The sequence below is a fragment of the Malus domestica genome, chromosome 12 (assembly GCF_042453785.1).
Source record: "Malus domestica chromosome 12, GDT2T_hap1".
Taxonomy (NCBI): Eukaryota; Viridiplantae; Streptophyta; class Magnoliopsida; order Rosales; family Rosaceae; genus Malus; species Malus domestica.
The window spans coordinates 26,293,430-26,308,266 of NC_091672.1; the positions used below are offsets into that span (position 1 = coordinate 26,293,430).

Below are 14,837 nucleotides of genomic sequence, written 5' to 3' on the forward strand. Positions count from 1 at the left end.
GCCCTCCTAAGCTCCAAACCCAGAACTAGCGTCACCACTGATTTTCTGACAAAAGCATGGCATGCAGCCATGCCTAGTCCCACAGTTGGCTTTCTTGATAACTTGAAGTCGTCGCCGTCAAAATTGTGGTCGAGATTTTCATAATCTCATCGGAGTTCGAAAACCCTAACTCGAACCCGAGGGTTTCTTGGTTCGTCGACGTTGAGTTTTCACTCTCTGTCCCTTGGGAAGAGGTTCTACGGTGAACCATAACCCTAGACTGCTGCCAGAAGCGACAGGTTCGATGTTCTTCCCTGGCTAATACACCCAGCACACGATTGGGATGTTCTTCTGGTCCAAAGACCCAACCCTCTTGGGCTTTGGTTCTTCTCGGCCCAATCTAAAACCTAGACTTGGTTTTTGGGTTTGCATGCCATAACCCACTACAAACCTTCATTTCTCTCGGCCCACTCACGACACCAACCCAATTGGGCTTTGGTGTCCTCGTGTCCCCACTGCAGTGGAACCTAGCTTACGCGGTTGTTATGATTTTCCTGTGCTGCGACACACCAGTTCCTAACCTCTCTGGTGCATTCGTGCTCCCTACCGCACACGATCATCGCTCTTGCCTGGCATTATTTTTGGGCTCGGCTTTCCTTGGTAACCCATTTTGCTGCTTAGGCCTCAAACCTTTTGGCCTAATCAGCCCATTCCAGCCCAAATTTGGGTCTGGACCTCAAGGCTTAATTTTTCCCAGCCCAACCGTGGGCTTTGGTCCATGTTTTTGGACCCCGAGTTTCATTGTTTATTTTTTTTAGACAATTTGGGTTTTATAATTTTTTTCACCCGCACTTTAAATTTGGCCCGAAGTCCAAATAATTAATTCAATTATATTTTTAGACCTAAGGTTCTATTTGCATATTTTCTTGTTGCATATTTCTGTATATATATTTGTGTTTGTCTGCAGGAACATATGAACCTGAAGTTTATAATTATTTCAAAACCTGAAGTTTCTAGAAACATGCATTGTTTGAAAACCTGAAGATTTCCTTAAAAATATCACCCATGAAAACCCAAAGCTTTTCATGCAAATTTAAACCAATACATGTCTAATAGAACCTGAATGTTCTGCTCTTATGTGAATGGATTGATTTTTCTCCATTACACTAACCATATCTTGTCCATTTATTTTGTGATAGGAACATGTCGAATTTGAACAAACTCGACTTTACCGCTTTGGAGTTATCTGGAAGAAACTGCCTCAAGTGGATCCAAGATGTGAAGTTCCACCTCACTGTAAAGAATTTGCGCCCCACCATTGAAGATGAGATGGGCAACCCAGTTGGCGAAGATGAGAAAGTCACTGCCATGAGGCGCATTGCAAACCGAGTACCTTACTGGGGAAGATCCACGAGCACTCTAGGTCATTATAGCTGATCGCTTTGATCACCAAAATGACATCTTCTTGCCTGAAGCAAGACATGACTAGTAGCATTTGCGCTTCCAAGACTTTAAGTATGTGAATGAATATAATTTTGAAGGTTGTCGAATCCGATCACTTCTCATGTTCTGTAACAAGACCTTGACCAAAGAGGATCTCCTGGAGATGACCTATTCGACCTTCTCTGCTACTAATATTGTCTTGCAACAACAATATAGGGCTCAGAAGTTCACTAAGTTTTCGGATTTGATCTCTATTTTACTTTTCGCTGAAAAGCAAAACCAGCTGTTGATGAAAAATCATCAAGCTCAACCTACTAGGGCGACTGTTATGCCTGAAGCACATTATAGCACAAACAAATGCCCAAAACGCCAAAATAGACGTGGTATGGAAGGCCATAAGTCACCCCGTCAAGGTCAACAGAGTCAAGGCCCATCTAAGGGAGGAAACCGAGCCTAGAAGTGCCTTAACCCCGCTCCTAAGGCCCCAAACTTCAAGAATAAGGGCAAAGCACCTAAAACCATGGATGCGGACATGTGTTATCACTGTGGTTCGAAGGACCATTGGTCCCGTGTTTGCGAAGCTCCCCAGAAGATTGTAGCTAAATATCATTCTCGTCGTAAGAAGTTTGAATCAAACTTTGTGCAAGTGGATGAACCGGAAAATACCAAGATGGAGGTTTCTGTTTTGCAAGAGGATATCACCCCTATGGAAGATTAGAATCTTAGACATAAACTATTTTCTAGTTGAAATTTAGACAATGAGGCCGAATTCCACCTAGTGGCCGAACCCTTCTTGTTTTTTGGTTAAATTTTTGAACAATTTTCCTTTATGTTTGGATTATTTGTTGGTGATTTGTTTTTGGATATTAAGTTTTTAATTAATACCACTCCTGAATACTTAAATTATTTTGAATGGATATTTGTTTTTAAAACTTTTATGCATGTAACCGATTGAAATTAATTTTTATTTCTAAGTATGACTAGTGGGAAAGTTAGTTTCCTGGAAAATAGTGCAACCACGCACACCGTTTTGCTTGAACGCATCTATTTCACTAACTTCATACCTAAGAATGCACTTCTGACAACCCTCTCAGACCCATCCAACTTGATCGAAAGATACTGTAAGACACGTATAATGTTGTCCAATGGTACAATTTTGACCATTGATGAGGCACTTTATTCTTTGCGTTCCGGAAGAACGTTGTTGAGTTTCAAGGACATTAAATATAATAATTGCCACGCTGAAACCTATGTAGAAAATGGAGTTGAATTTTTGTGCATCACTTCCTACGAATATGGCCAGAAGTATATTCTAGAGAAGATGGAGCATATTCCGAGTGGTCTGTATACTATGACCATACGCTCTATAGAAAGCCACTATGTGGCCGGCCCTACCTTTAGGACCGCGCATGAAATTACACTTTGGCATGATCGTTTGGGACACCTTGGACGAACAACGATGCGCCGTATCCTCAAATCATCACATGAGCATCCAATAACCCAAAGTTTAGGTTCAATTCAAGGAATCACATGTCAAACCTGCTCCATGGGAAAGCTTATTATTACACCTTTTTATGACAAGATTCGTTCGAATCTTCCTATTTTTCTACAAAGGATTCAAGAAGGACATTTGTGGATCGATTCACTCTCCATGCAGACCATTTAGATATTTTATGGTTTTAGTTGATGCTTCCACACGTTGGTCACGCGTGTGCTCGTTGTCCACAAGGAACGTTGCATTCTCCAAACTATTGGTGAAGGAAATTTTGTGAAAAACATGTTCATTTGAGCAACATTTATGGCATGCAATTAACATTTAAAGGCGGAATCATGCTTGTATGCACTCAAAAACAAAACATTACCCATGAAATTCAAAGCCTAGTAGAAAGGTGAACCAAGACTCAACTCAAGAACATAGTGAGTTGAGATATTTTATACCTTTGTTGATTCCTCTTTGCATAAGCAAAGGCTAATCACCCAAGGAGAGGGCCTTCATTCTTGCTTCTTAGCTCCATGGATTTCTTGGATAAGGATGGTTGAAAGGATTCTCCAAGTTCCTAAAGTTGAGAACCTCTAAGTCTTCACACCAAGGTAGGACTTGAAGAAGAGATGAGTGACCTAGAGGAAGTAAGATTGCTAGCTAAAATCCTCTAGGGTGGCCGGCCTCTTAGAGAGAAAAAAGGAGCTTGTGTTCTCATCTTTTCTCTAAAAGAAACCCTAATGAAGAAAAGGCTATAAAGTCATATTTATACCTACCTTCATTGGAGTGGCAAACTTGTAATAAGTCCAAAATCCACTCCTTTATCAATATGGCTCGCCATAGGGTGTTATTGGGCTGTTTGGGCCTTTGTGAATATTTAGTCATTAAGTTGTCATACAACTTAAGTCAACGGGCTTGACGTTCGAAGCCCATTGGGCTTTGAGGCCAAAAACTAACCCGAGGTCTTTAACGAACTTTATTCGTTTGATTAATTAACATATTAATTAATCCTTGCCATAAATAATTAAACCATTTAATTATCCTTACTCATCTCCGTTGTTTCTTCAATCTCTACCTTACACGGTGTACGATCCATTAGGTTCCTTTTAGCGAGGCAGTGGGCGATTAGAACTCTTTCAAATCGATTGTGAATTGAAACTTACTTTCTATTCTCCCTTTAGTGTTTATACACGTTTAGGGCTTCCACAAACCATGAGTGACACCTAGCAGTATGTCATGGTTACCCAAGCTAATCAGAAGAGGTGGAGAACCTATTCAGTTTAGGATTACAATGCAATACGGTCTTTCTCTAATACAATACTCTTGACCACATTGTTTGGTTTGATAGTTTATTCATGTCTACTATCCAATGTGATTCATTTACTTATATGATTACTTTGAATGTGATTTGGAACGACTTCCTAAATCTCATTCATACTTTGGCCAGAGATTCTTAATCATATCATAGAGTATTCTCCCTCAAACGGTTTGAAGGTTAGAGATCCCTTGTTGCGCATTCACTTGCCTCCATGGCTAAGTGGCTTAACCCCAACTATGCCATGGACACCTCTGACAGAGTGACTTTGACCTAGTCAAAGATCAAGGACTTAACCACAAGACAACTATGATGCCTCAGGTCAAAAGACTACTTTGTATTATCCCAACCATGAGTTCTCATGTGACATGAGTATGAGAACTCCTCGTTGATCGTGTTCAGTGGACTCATTCTCTATTGAGCACCTACATGCTTGTCTTGGTGTTAATCACACCAATGACTCGAGACCAGTCACTCTCCCTGAGAGAAGACACATCACGTACTGTTCTTAACGGACTGTCAATGCCCAATTGGCAATCCTATGATCAGGAACGTTTAGGATATGTATACGAAAGAGAATGGTCTCATGAATCTAACTTCTTTAAATTACATTCTCCTAATTACATATTCCTTGGACTTATCGTTTAAGCATATAACATTTATATGAGACGGCTTAAAACAATAATCTTTGCTCTTGATATTAAACTAGATTAGTTTAACATGTGAAATGTCCGTAAAGTATCATCATATGATTGGTTTTAGGGCACATTTCCAACAATTGGCTCTAGTTATCAAGCTCAGGGCTCATTACCCTAATTATCCAATCAAATCTATTCGATTGGATAATGCTAAAGAATTCACATCTAAAACTTTTGATGACTATTGCATGTCGGTTGGGGTTGAAGTTGAACATCCACTACCCCATGTTCACACCCAGAACAACCTGGCAAAGGCATTCATTAAGCGGTTACAAATGATTGCTCGATCATTGGTCATACGTACCAAACTCCCGATCGCTGCTTGGGGCCATACAATATTGCACCCAGCCATGTTGGTCTACCTGAGGCCTGTTGCGACCCAACCATATAGTGACATTCAGTTAGTTACCGGATACAAACCCAACATATCGCATCTGCGTGTTTTTAGTTATGTTGTCTATGTGTCGATTTTGCCACCCTTATGTACAAAAATGAGACCTTAGCGAATGATGAGAATCTGTGTCGGATATAATTTGCCTTTAATCATTTGTTACTTAAAACCTTTGACAGGAGATATGTTTATCTCTCATTTCACGGATTGTCACTTCTATGAGACAATCTTCCCATTATTATGAAGAGATAAGAACGTCAACGTTCCTAAAGAACGACGCGAATTATCATGGACGACTCCCACTTTGTCTTATTTAGATCCCCGCACCACTCAGTCTGAGACTGAAGTGCATTGCATATAAGATTATCAGACCATAGCTCAGAGCATGCCAAATCCTTTCACCGATTTAGCGCCAGTGACAAGATCACATATTACAACTACAAATGTGCCTGCAAAGATGGATGTACCAAATGTACGATGGACTTCCCTCCTGGAGACCCGGGACATCACTTTGGCCGATCTACGTACATTAGCGACTAGCTAATCATCTACTCCTGCACATAAGCGTGGCAAACCACTTGGTTCAAAAGATTCACACCCCCGGAAGAGAAAACCCACGGCACAGGCACCTGAAGAGCCTACCGTGAATCCAACTGTCGTTTACTCATTATATCCAACTTATGAGGAAATTCTAAATTACGGAAGCGTCATTGAAGAAACAAATCCACCTTCTGAGAATTGTGAGATTTTGATCCATTATGTTAGCTTGGATGATGTTGGGTGTAAAAATGAGATGATCGTTAACGATGCATTGCATATGCAGTAGCTACTGAGATCATGTTGAGTGATGACATTGAACCCCGTTCCGTTAATGAATGTCGACGTAGAACTGATTAGTCAAACTGGAAACAAACAATCCAAGACGAACTCGATTCGCTTGTGAAACGTAAGGTGTTTGGACCTGTAGCTCATACTCTTCCACATGCGAAGCCCGTTGGCTACTAATGGGTTTTCATTCGGAAGCGTAATGAGAAAACAAAATTGTGCGTTACAAAGCTCGTCTTGTCCCGCAAGGCTTCTCATAACGCCCTGGGATTGACTATGATGAAACTTATTAACCCGTAATGGATGTGATTATTTTTCGTTACCTTATTAGTTGGGTAGTTTCTGAAAAAATGAGTATGCAGCTTGTTGATGCACAAAATCAGTGAGGACTTTGGTACAACAGAAAGTGTTAAGTTTATGACTTTCGCTATATTGCTCCGGTCACCAGTGTGAATAAGTATGTAAATGGATAGGGACAGGGAAGCAAACACAAGATGTACGTGGTTCACCCAGATTGGCTACATCCACGGAGTAGAAGAGTTCTCATTAATTGTGAAGGGTTTACATAAGTACATAGGTTCAAGCTCTCATTTAGTGAGTACTAGTGAATGATTTAGTACAAATGACATTAGGAAATATTGTGGGAGAATGATCTCCTTTTATAAAAGAGAGAGTTTCTAGTTTTGTTCTGATATTGACACGTGTCGTGTTGTGATTGGCTTCTGATGTTGACACGTGTCGTGCTGTGATTGGCTTCCTGGTTGGAGGGAAACTCTTCTGGGTCCTTGACGGTATGACGTTGACCGGTGTTCGGTAGTTTCGGGATTGGTCAAGTATGGTACAAACACAGTTGATGGACGTAGTAACTGCGTATCTCTATGGGGATCTTGATACGAAAATTTATATGAAAGTTCCCGAAAGACTTACATTGACTGGATCAAATATTTCCAAACCTCGGAACACGCTCTCAATTCAGCTAAGGCATTCACTCTACGGTTTGAAGCAATCCAGAAGAATGTGGTATAACCGTCTGAGTGACTAGTCAAGGATATGTGAACAACAAACTATGCCCTTGTGTGTTTATTAAGAAGTCACATTCTGGTTTTGCAATTGTTGCACGATGACATGAATCTCATCGAAATTCCTGGAGAGCTTATGAGAACTATCGTGCACCTGAAATTGAAACTTGAGATGAAAGATCTAGGAAAGACTCAATACTGTCTCTATCTCGAGATAGAGCACTGTTTGGATGGAATCTTAGTACATCAATTGAACTACATCCAGAAGGTGTTGTACCATTTTAACAAAGATAAAGCGAAGCCTTCGAGTACTCATATGGTCGTTCAATCGTTAGATGCAAAACGAGATCCCTTCCGTCCGAATGAGGATGATGAAGATATTTTGGAGCCTAAAGTTCCTTATTTATGTGCGATATGCACTTTTTTGTACTTAGCCCAATGCACTAGACCCGACATCTCCTTCGTTGTTAATCTTTTGGCAAGATACAATAATGCACCAACACGCATACACTGGACTGGTGTTAAAGATATTTTTCGTTACCTTAATGGTACTACGGATCTGGGCTTGTTCTATCCATACGGATCCTCAAGTGATGTTGCACCCTTTATCTCGAGTCGATTATCACCTTATTAGTTATGCAGACGCAGGATATTTATCTGATCCGCACAAGGCGCACTCTCAAATGAATTATGTCTTTATCGTTGGAGGCACCGCAATTTCTTAGAGGTCAACTAAACAGACCTTAGTTGCCACTTCATCTAACCATGCTGAAATTTTCGCCTTACATGAAGCAACTTGGGAATGTTTTTGGTTGAGAGCAGTTGTGGGCTATATTCGAAGCTCTTACGATCTTTACCCCGTCGTTGATGTCCAAACGACGATCTATGAAGACAACGTAGCATGCATCGAACAGCTCAAGAAGGGTTACATCAAAAGAGACAACACCAAGCACATTGCATCGAAGTTCTTTTTCTCACATCAACAACAAGAGTATTAGAAGATTGAAGTCATGCAAATTCATGCACAAGACAATCTGGCCAACCTCTTCACCAAATCACTACCGAAGGCGACGTTTCAGAAGCTTGTTCAAGGAATAGGTATGCGTAAACTTTCTGAGTTGTAACATTGCTAGTTCTCTTTGGAATTGTGTCAAACTTAGGAGAAGTATCCTGAAGTATACTTGCTTGATCTTAATGTACTCCCAAATCACTACCGAATGCGACGTTTTATTTGACTTTGCATTACTCACGCATTTTTACTTAGACTATGGATTTTGTCCCTACTCCCATAGCCATATGGTTTTTTGTGAGACTTACTTCCTTATGCAAGTTTCAACCTTATTTGAGAATAGTGTGTTCCCAGAATTAGTGCCAACGAGTCGACTTCCTCAACTCTACATGATGCTGAATCTAGTTGAGCGTTTACACACTCAAGGGGAGTGTTATTAACTTCTTATTTAAGTGTAATTGTGTAAATTCTATATTAGATTTGATTCTAGTTATTCTTTCCTATTAGGACTTGTATTCCTTAGAGGAGATGATTTCTTCTCTCTCTTATTACTATAAATAAAGGTAGAGGAAGAACACATCATCTACACGACCTTACAAACACATCGATTTCTCTCTATATTTTCTATGTGCCGCCGGCCCCCTCTCTGGCCACAACATAACACATATTTTATGACATTTTTTAAATTGGAACAGAGATTCGGGAAACAAGGAGGAACCCAATATGGAAGCATTCAACCTCCAAAAAGCTCGGACGAAACTTCGCACATGACTGACACACATCAACTCCACCTTTTCTCTCCCATTCCTTAATTTACACTCAAGATCCTTCCTTCTGAGAGAGTTTTCTTTTGAGTCTTTCGAAGCACATACGTACATCATACTAGTATCCGTATCCGTATAATCTGAATCTTGACAAGATGAACGATGCAGATGTGTCGAAGCAGATTCAGCAAATGGTCAGATTCATTCGGCAAGAGGCCGAAGAGAAAGCCAATGAGATTTCTGTCTCTGCTGAGGAGGTACTTTTCTATGCCAACACTTTTTCTGCACTCAAAACTGAAATTCTCGTTGCATGCATGGCTCTGATCGTCATAAGGCTGTTAATTTTGAGCACTTAGGTATACTTTCTAAGTGGTGTGGTGTGGCCTTGCTACTATGATCTTCGGTTTCAAGCCGTCAAACTAATAGCTATGAATAGCCGTAGACTCCAAAAAAACAAGGGTAGAAGAATAAGAACTAGCTATTACGGAACATAAAATTTATTACAGCAGCTGGGATTGGAACTGCTTCCGCATCTGGTATGTATGATCATTGCGGTTCAATCGGGTTATTCTATTCCATCTCTTGAAAAGAAAGAACTCATTATTCTAAGTTGTTAATAGCAACATGATACATTTCTACAAAACTCCTACCCAAGCACACAGTCATATGCATTACTTCGATTCGTCCCTAGAAAATAAACCAACCAGCAATCAGAACATTGCTTTTTTTTTTTTTTTTTTTTTTTTTTTTTTTTTTTACACATTTGATTGCAAATTACACCCTTTATTAGCATATGGGGGTTAAATAGTTGCTATTTATGGGGGATTTTATTTCATTTTTAATAATTTCTTGGGCAGGAATTTAACATTGAGAAACTGCAATTGGTTGAAGCTGAAAAGAAAAAGATCAGACAAGAGTATGACCGCAAGGCAAAGCAGATGGACGTCAAGAAGAAAATGTGACTTTATTTATTTATTTATTTTATTCTCACTAACCTAATCCATCACTTAATCTTCAACATTTTTCTTGAAAAGATTTTGGAAATAGTGATTAATTTAAGGATTTGATCTTGGTGTACGTACATACAGCGAATACTCGATGCAACTGAACGCGTCGCGTATAAAAGTTCTTCAAGCACAAGATGACATTGTAAATTCCATGAAAGAATCTGCTGGCAAGGATCTTCTCAAAGTTGCTAATGACAAGAAGGCATACAAGAATCTCATCAAAGACTTAATTGTTCAGGTAATAATTAAACATCGTACACACAATAAGCCGTATATGAAACAGCACTTTAGTACCCTTTGTAATCTGTTTAGTGTCCCTCCAGTTCTATAGTAGTGAAAATCTCCTTGAATTTATATGTATATAGAGTTTACTGCGGCTAAAGGAACCGGCAGTGTTGCTGAGGTGCAGAGAGGTTGACAAAAAGGTTGTTGAGTCTGTGTTGGAGGAAGCAAAGAAAGCTTATGCTGATAAAGCCAATGTTTCCGGCCCCAAAGTCACCGTCGATGGTCGTGTGTTTCTCCCACCTCCTCCGAAGGGCGGAGATTCCCACGAACCCTATTGGTATTCTGTTGTACTCATTACCTAAGTTTAGTTCTTACATTGATTTCTGCACATATGTGCAATAGGCTGCTGTATGCACGTGATCATTTGTTTTGGTTTGATTGTTTGGAAGTTCTGGCGGAGTGGTGGTGGCCTCCCAAGACGGGAAGATTGTGTGCGAAAACACCCTTGATGCGCGATTGGATGTCGTGTACAGACAGAAACTGCCTGAGGTAAGGCCAAGCAAACTTTGTACTCCATTTGGACATTCATTCAGCACACCAGAATCAAAACAAAACTCAAATCTTTACTTTGCATGATCAGTTCACTTATTTTCTCCATTCCACTGCAGATTCGGAAGCGCCTTTTAGGTTAAACCAAAGGAGTAGTTTCCTACAAGTGAGAAGACTTGTTCTTTGTTGGCTTAGCAGTTTACTTCTGAGATGATGAACTTTGCTTCCAAAAAATAACACTGTTTAGCTTCCCCTAACAGTATCATTATTAGGGGTATGCTAATTCATAACTTCGAATTCATACGTGTTGGAAAAGTAACAGAGATTCAGCGAGAGAAACAAGTAATTCGTAACTTATATTCTGAAGATTAATAAAGCTACTTGTACAACATTTAGACCACACATTATTGATCACGAGGCAGTATTCTCTTGTGTGGAATCCATCTTCGTGAAAGATGCGGTCAGTAAATGTGATGCGTGTAGCATTACTCCTTTGCATCTGCAGTACAGACTACAGGCTCCCTGCAAAACCTTCTAAGCTACCTCCGAACAACTTCTGAAAACAAATATTTTTCTTAGCAAAGCAGCTACCTAGGAAACGGAATATCTCCTACTCCTACCAGTTTTCCCCTCAGATCCCCGGGACTTCCGACCTGATTTCTTCGGTTTCCCTCCCGCTTGGCCACTAAAAATCCCAATCCTTCCAATCCCTTTAGAGAGTGAGGTCAGGAAAGTTTTCCCATTTCCTGTTTTATCCATCATTCCTTGTTTCATAAACAACTGCTCTTTCTCCAACTCACTCAGCCTCACTCTCATTCTTGAAATCTCCAGCTTCAGTTCTCGGTTTTCTCTCCTTAACGAAGCATAGTTGTCTCGAGGAGACATGGCTGCGCTTGGGACGCCACTGCTTATTCTCTGCGAGGGGAACCCGTCTCCTGAGCTTCCAGACAATGCATTCTTCAAGCGGAGCTGCTCGAAGTACAGAACTTGCACTGTCATCTTGACTGGGAGCCTATCATTTTGTGCGGCATGATTGCTGGCTTCTTGAGAGAGCTTTTGGCAATCTATTAATTTGCACAGCTTCTTGCATTCTTGTTCAGTCAGCATCGAATGAACCTAAACAGAAAATGACGAAACATAATCAATTCAAATATAAAGGAAACTCAATCCAAAACGTGCAATACAAAATCATGTAATTTTATATAGTCAAATTTGATAACCTACCTTCAAGTATATATCAACGGCCCTGTAAATCCCGTCATCAATCACACGTGCATAATCGGGCAGTATTTCAATCATAGCAATGAATGTTGGTAAGCTCAGGTAAGGATCAGGAGCAATTTCAGCTAGATATGAGTCAATAAGATTTCCAACTTTCAACAATGAACCATGACTTGGAGAACCAAGTCCTTCAGACTCATATCCGCAATCTTCACTTTCTTCATCTTCTTCTTCAATCCGCTGCAAAAAATTCACCAGTATTCGATGAACGGTGTCAACATCATACAACGAACCCCCTGCATGGATCGAGGGTATAAGGAGATCATCAAGCGAAACCATTTCCAACCGAAAGGCAATCCTCCTCTCAAGCTCAAGCCTGCTGGCTATTGTTGCATCCACCATGATTGCCATTCTCAGCATTCCAAACATAAAAGTCAGTGGCACTGAAGAGCTTTTCTCCGTTGGCATTAAGCTTACTAGGGTTTCGACAACAGTCTTCTGGTCATGTTCTGTCTTGCCAGCATTTGGCCTCACTCTACCTGGATTCCAAATTTGACATTTTCCAATACCCTTCAAGGATGTTTGAGCAAAATGCATCAAAGATGTGAAAATGCTATCCGGTCGCACACCTAGTCTTGTCATAGCACATATAACCCTTTGATAATAATCAATCCTTAGAATCGACAGATCTTCAACCCACCACTCATGACGACCACTCTTTAGCTCTGTAGATTCGCCGTCACAGCTTAACATTGACAACCCTGATGCTAATTGTTCCTTGCAAGCATTCATGGCAATAGCTTCCACACATCTACTAGGAATTCCAACCTCCTCCGCTATAGAAGGTAGCGTCTCACAGGTGGCGAGGACTTCTACTGACTTTTCAAGACTCTCAACTACAACCTCGTTCAGGTAAGTTTCCGTTCGCGCAATCAGGTTTTCGTCCCTGTAGTCTTCAGTCATTTCCAAGTACTCTGCAGCACACCGCAGATGGGCGACATTTGCAGTTGTGACCTCAAAGTTCATGCCATAACAGAATTTCATTGCGAGTTCAAATGCCTGCACCCCTCCTGGTATGTTGAGGAGCTCCAATTTTGAAGATGAATCCTTGTTATCTGCCACCATTTTCCGAATCTTTCCACTTCGCGACACCAGTGGAAACTTGAACAAGATAAAAAAATGTGATTGGCGAAACGGAAAAACGCAAGGCTACAGCTAGTATTATAAGTGAATTCAAGGCCTAGTGTAAACTTTGATTGGCAATTGAAGAGTTTACCTTATGCAGCAAGAAAGACTCTCCATCGACAACGATTGTAATGTCCCCCGCAACATCTGAAAAGATACTACATAAAAACATTGAAATTCCAAAGTCAGTTACAAGCAATAAGCAAAACATAAACAGATTGTACGCAGATAATACACCTTTAACCAAGAATCTGCACTAAAGTTTGAAACATGAGATGTAGAAACAGATCCTACTCGTCACTAAAGGGCAGATCCTATCCGTCGCCAACGGGTTGATCCTAGCTAGATTCAACTCTTCTTCCAAACAAAAGATTAAAAGAAGTTATTTTCCAAAAGTTTATATGTTTTTTTGTCTACTATGCTAATTAATTAATTTTAAAATGCTATGTTCTGCCTAATATGCTAAATATTAACCAAATCTGTGAGCCCCCACATTCAGGAATTGTACTTAAAATTTTAAACAGAATAATTACCAAAGAAAACTTACAAAGCAAGCCAAATAATGAACCAAAAAATCAACATAACACGAGTTGAGAAAACCAAAAATGTATATATATATATATATATTATGCAAGTGATGAACTCTAACAAAAACTGTATGAAACATCCCATCAATTAGCATGAAGCTGAAAGATTAGAGCTAAACAGAAGAAAGAATGCAGACGTTACACCCGAATTTGAATCTCTTTTTTTTTGTAGATTCGAGTAGTTTAGAATATCGTTGTTAGACGAACAAAGGAGATTGGAAGAATGGTAGATAGAGATGGACTACCGAGTGGTGAAGGAGCTGCAGAGCTTAGGAGTTGGAGAGCGGTTTGAAAAAGAAAAAGGGTTTTCAGAAACCATCCCCATTAATTCTCTCTTCACCACCACCAACTGCTGAATCTCAAACAGTGCTTTCGGATCATATTCATCATTCCATTCCTTCTCTCTTTGTTCTTCTTTTTACGTAAATAACCCGACGGAGTTGAGGAATTTACGGTTGGAACTTGGACCGCTGCTTTTCTTTTTATGGGGACATGCTCGCTGGCGCTGCAGCAGCCCCAGCACCAGCAGCCACCTTTTGCTTTTGCTTCTGCTTCTTCATCATTCCTTTGTCTGGTGTTGCGTTCTTCCTTTTCTCTTTTTTTTTTTTATGTATTTTTTTATTTTCAAGACAAACAGAAAAAGAAATGCTTTGTCTGATTGGATTTTGAACGTGTTATTTAATTTTCATATAAATAGTTTCATTTCATAAAGGTAGATTTGTACACAAATTTGAAATGAATACTTTAAATGCAGTCCTTAATCATTAGTGTATATTGATTGAAAGAGTAAACTACCAATTTACCCCTAAACTATCATCCAACTTTCGATTTCCTCCCCCCCGGAACTTTTTAATTGGAAAATTAAGGACTTAATCTAATTTTTTTGGTTGATTTGCCCCTACCGTTAGTTTTTCATATATTTCATCCAAATTAAGGTTAACTCTTATCATGAGCAAACCATGTAACTCTCATTTGTTAAGAAAGCGTCACTTCACTAGACCTTCAGACATAAAAACTATAGAATCACACATATTTGCATAAGTTTATATTTTAGAAATATAAGGTTTTCAATTATTTTAAAGAATGAAACGACCGAACTACCCACACATGTTGTGCACATGCTTCCATTTAACAGAGTTT

General features: G+C 39.8%; 3 protein-coding genes across 3 annotated transcripts; 2 read left to right on the forward strand and 1 right to left on the reverse strand.

The window, feature by feature from the left end:
- The first annotated feature begins 1,182 nt into the window (after nt 1-1,182).
- On the forward strand, nt 1,183-1,879 carry LOC139189907 (uncharacterized). Its single transcript, XM_070809174.1, has 2 exons — nt 1,183-1,402; nt 1,521-1,879. Exons 1-2 carry the CDS (start codon nt 1,183-1,185, stop codon nt 1,877-1,879), a joined length of 579 nt encoding a protein of 192 aa, XP_070665275.1.
- A 7,049-nt stretch (nt 1,880-8,928) lies between these two features.
- LOC103423530 (V-type proton ATPase subunit E2) lies at nt 8,929-11,106 on the forward strand. Its single transcript, XM_008361616.4, has 6 exons — nt 8,929-9,180; nt 9,781-9,881; nt 10,012-10,168; nt 10,296-10,492; nt 10,605-10,704; nt 10,824-11,106. Exons 1-6 carry the CDS (start codon nt 9,079-9,081, stop codon nt 10,845-10,847), a joined length of 681 nt encoding a protein of 226 aa, XP_008359838.2. The 5' UTR covers nt 8,929-9,078; the 3' UTR covers nt 10,848-11,106.
- Nucleotides 11,040-14,344, reverse strand: LOC103423529 (BTB/POZ domain-containing protein At3g08570-like). The gene is made up of 4 exons (XM_008361615.4): nt 13,943-14,344; nt 13,202-13,268; nt 11,929-13,086; nt 11,040-11,820 (listed from the first exon to the last, which is right to left on the reverse strand). The coding sequence occupies exons 1-4, from the start codon at nt 14,020-14,022 to the stop codon at nt 11,296-11,298; spliced, it is 1,830 nt and encodes a 609-aa protein (XP_008359837.1). The 5' UTR covers nt 14,023-14,344; the 3' UTR covers nt 11,040-11,295.
- Nucleotides 14,345-14,837: the final 493 nt, after the last annotated feature.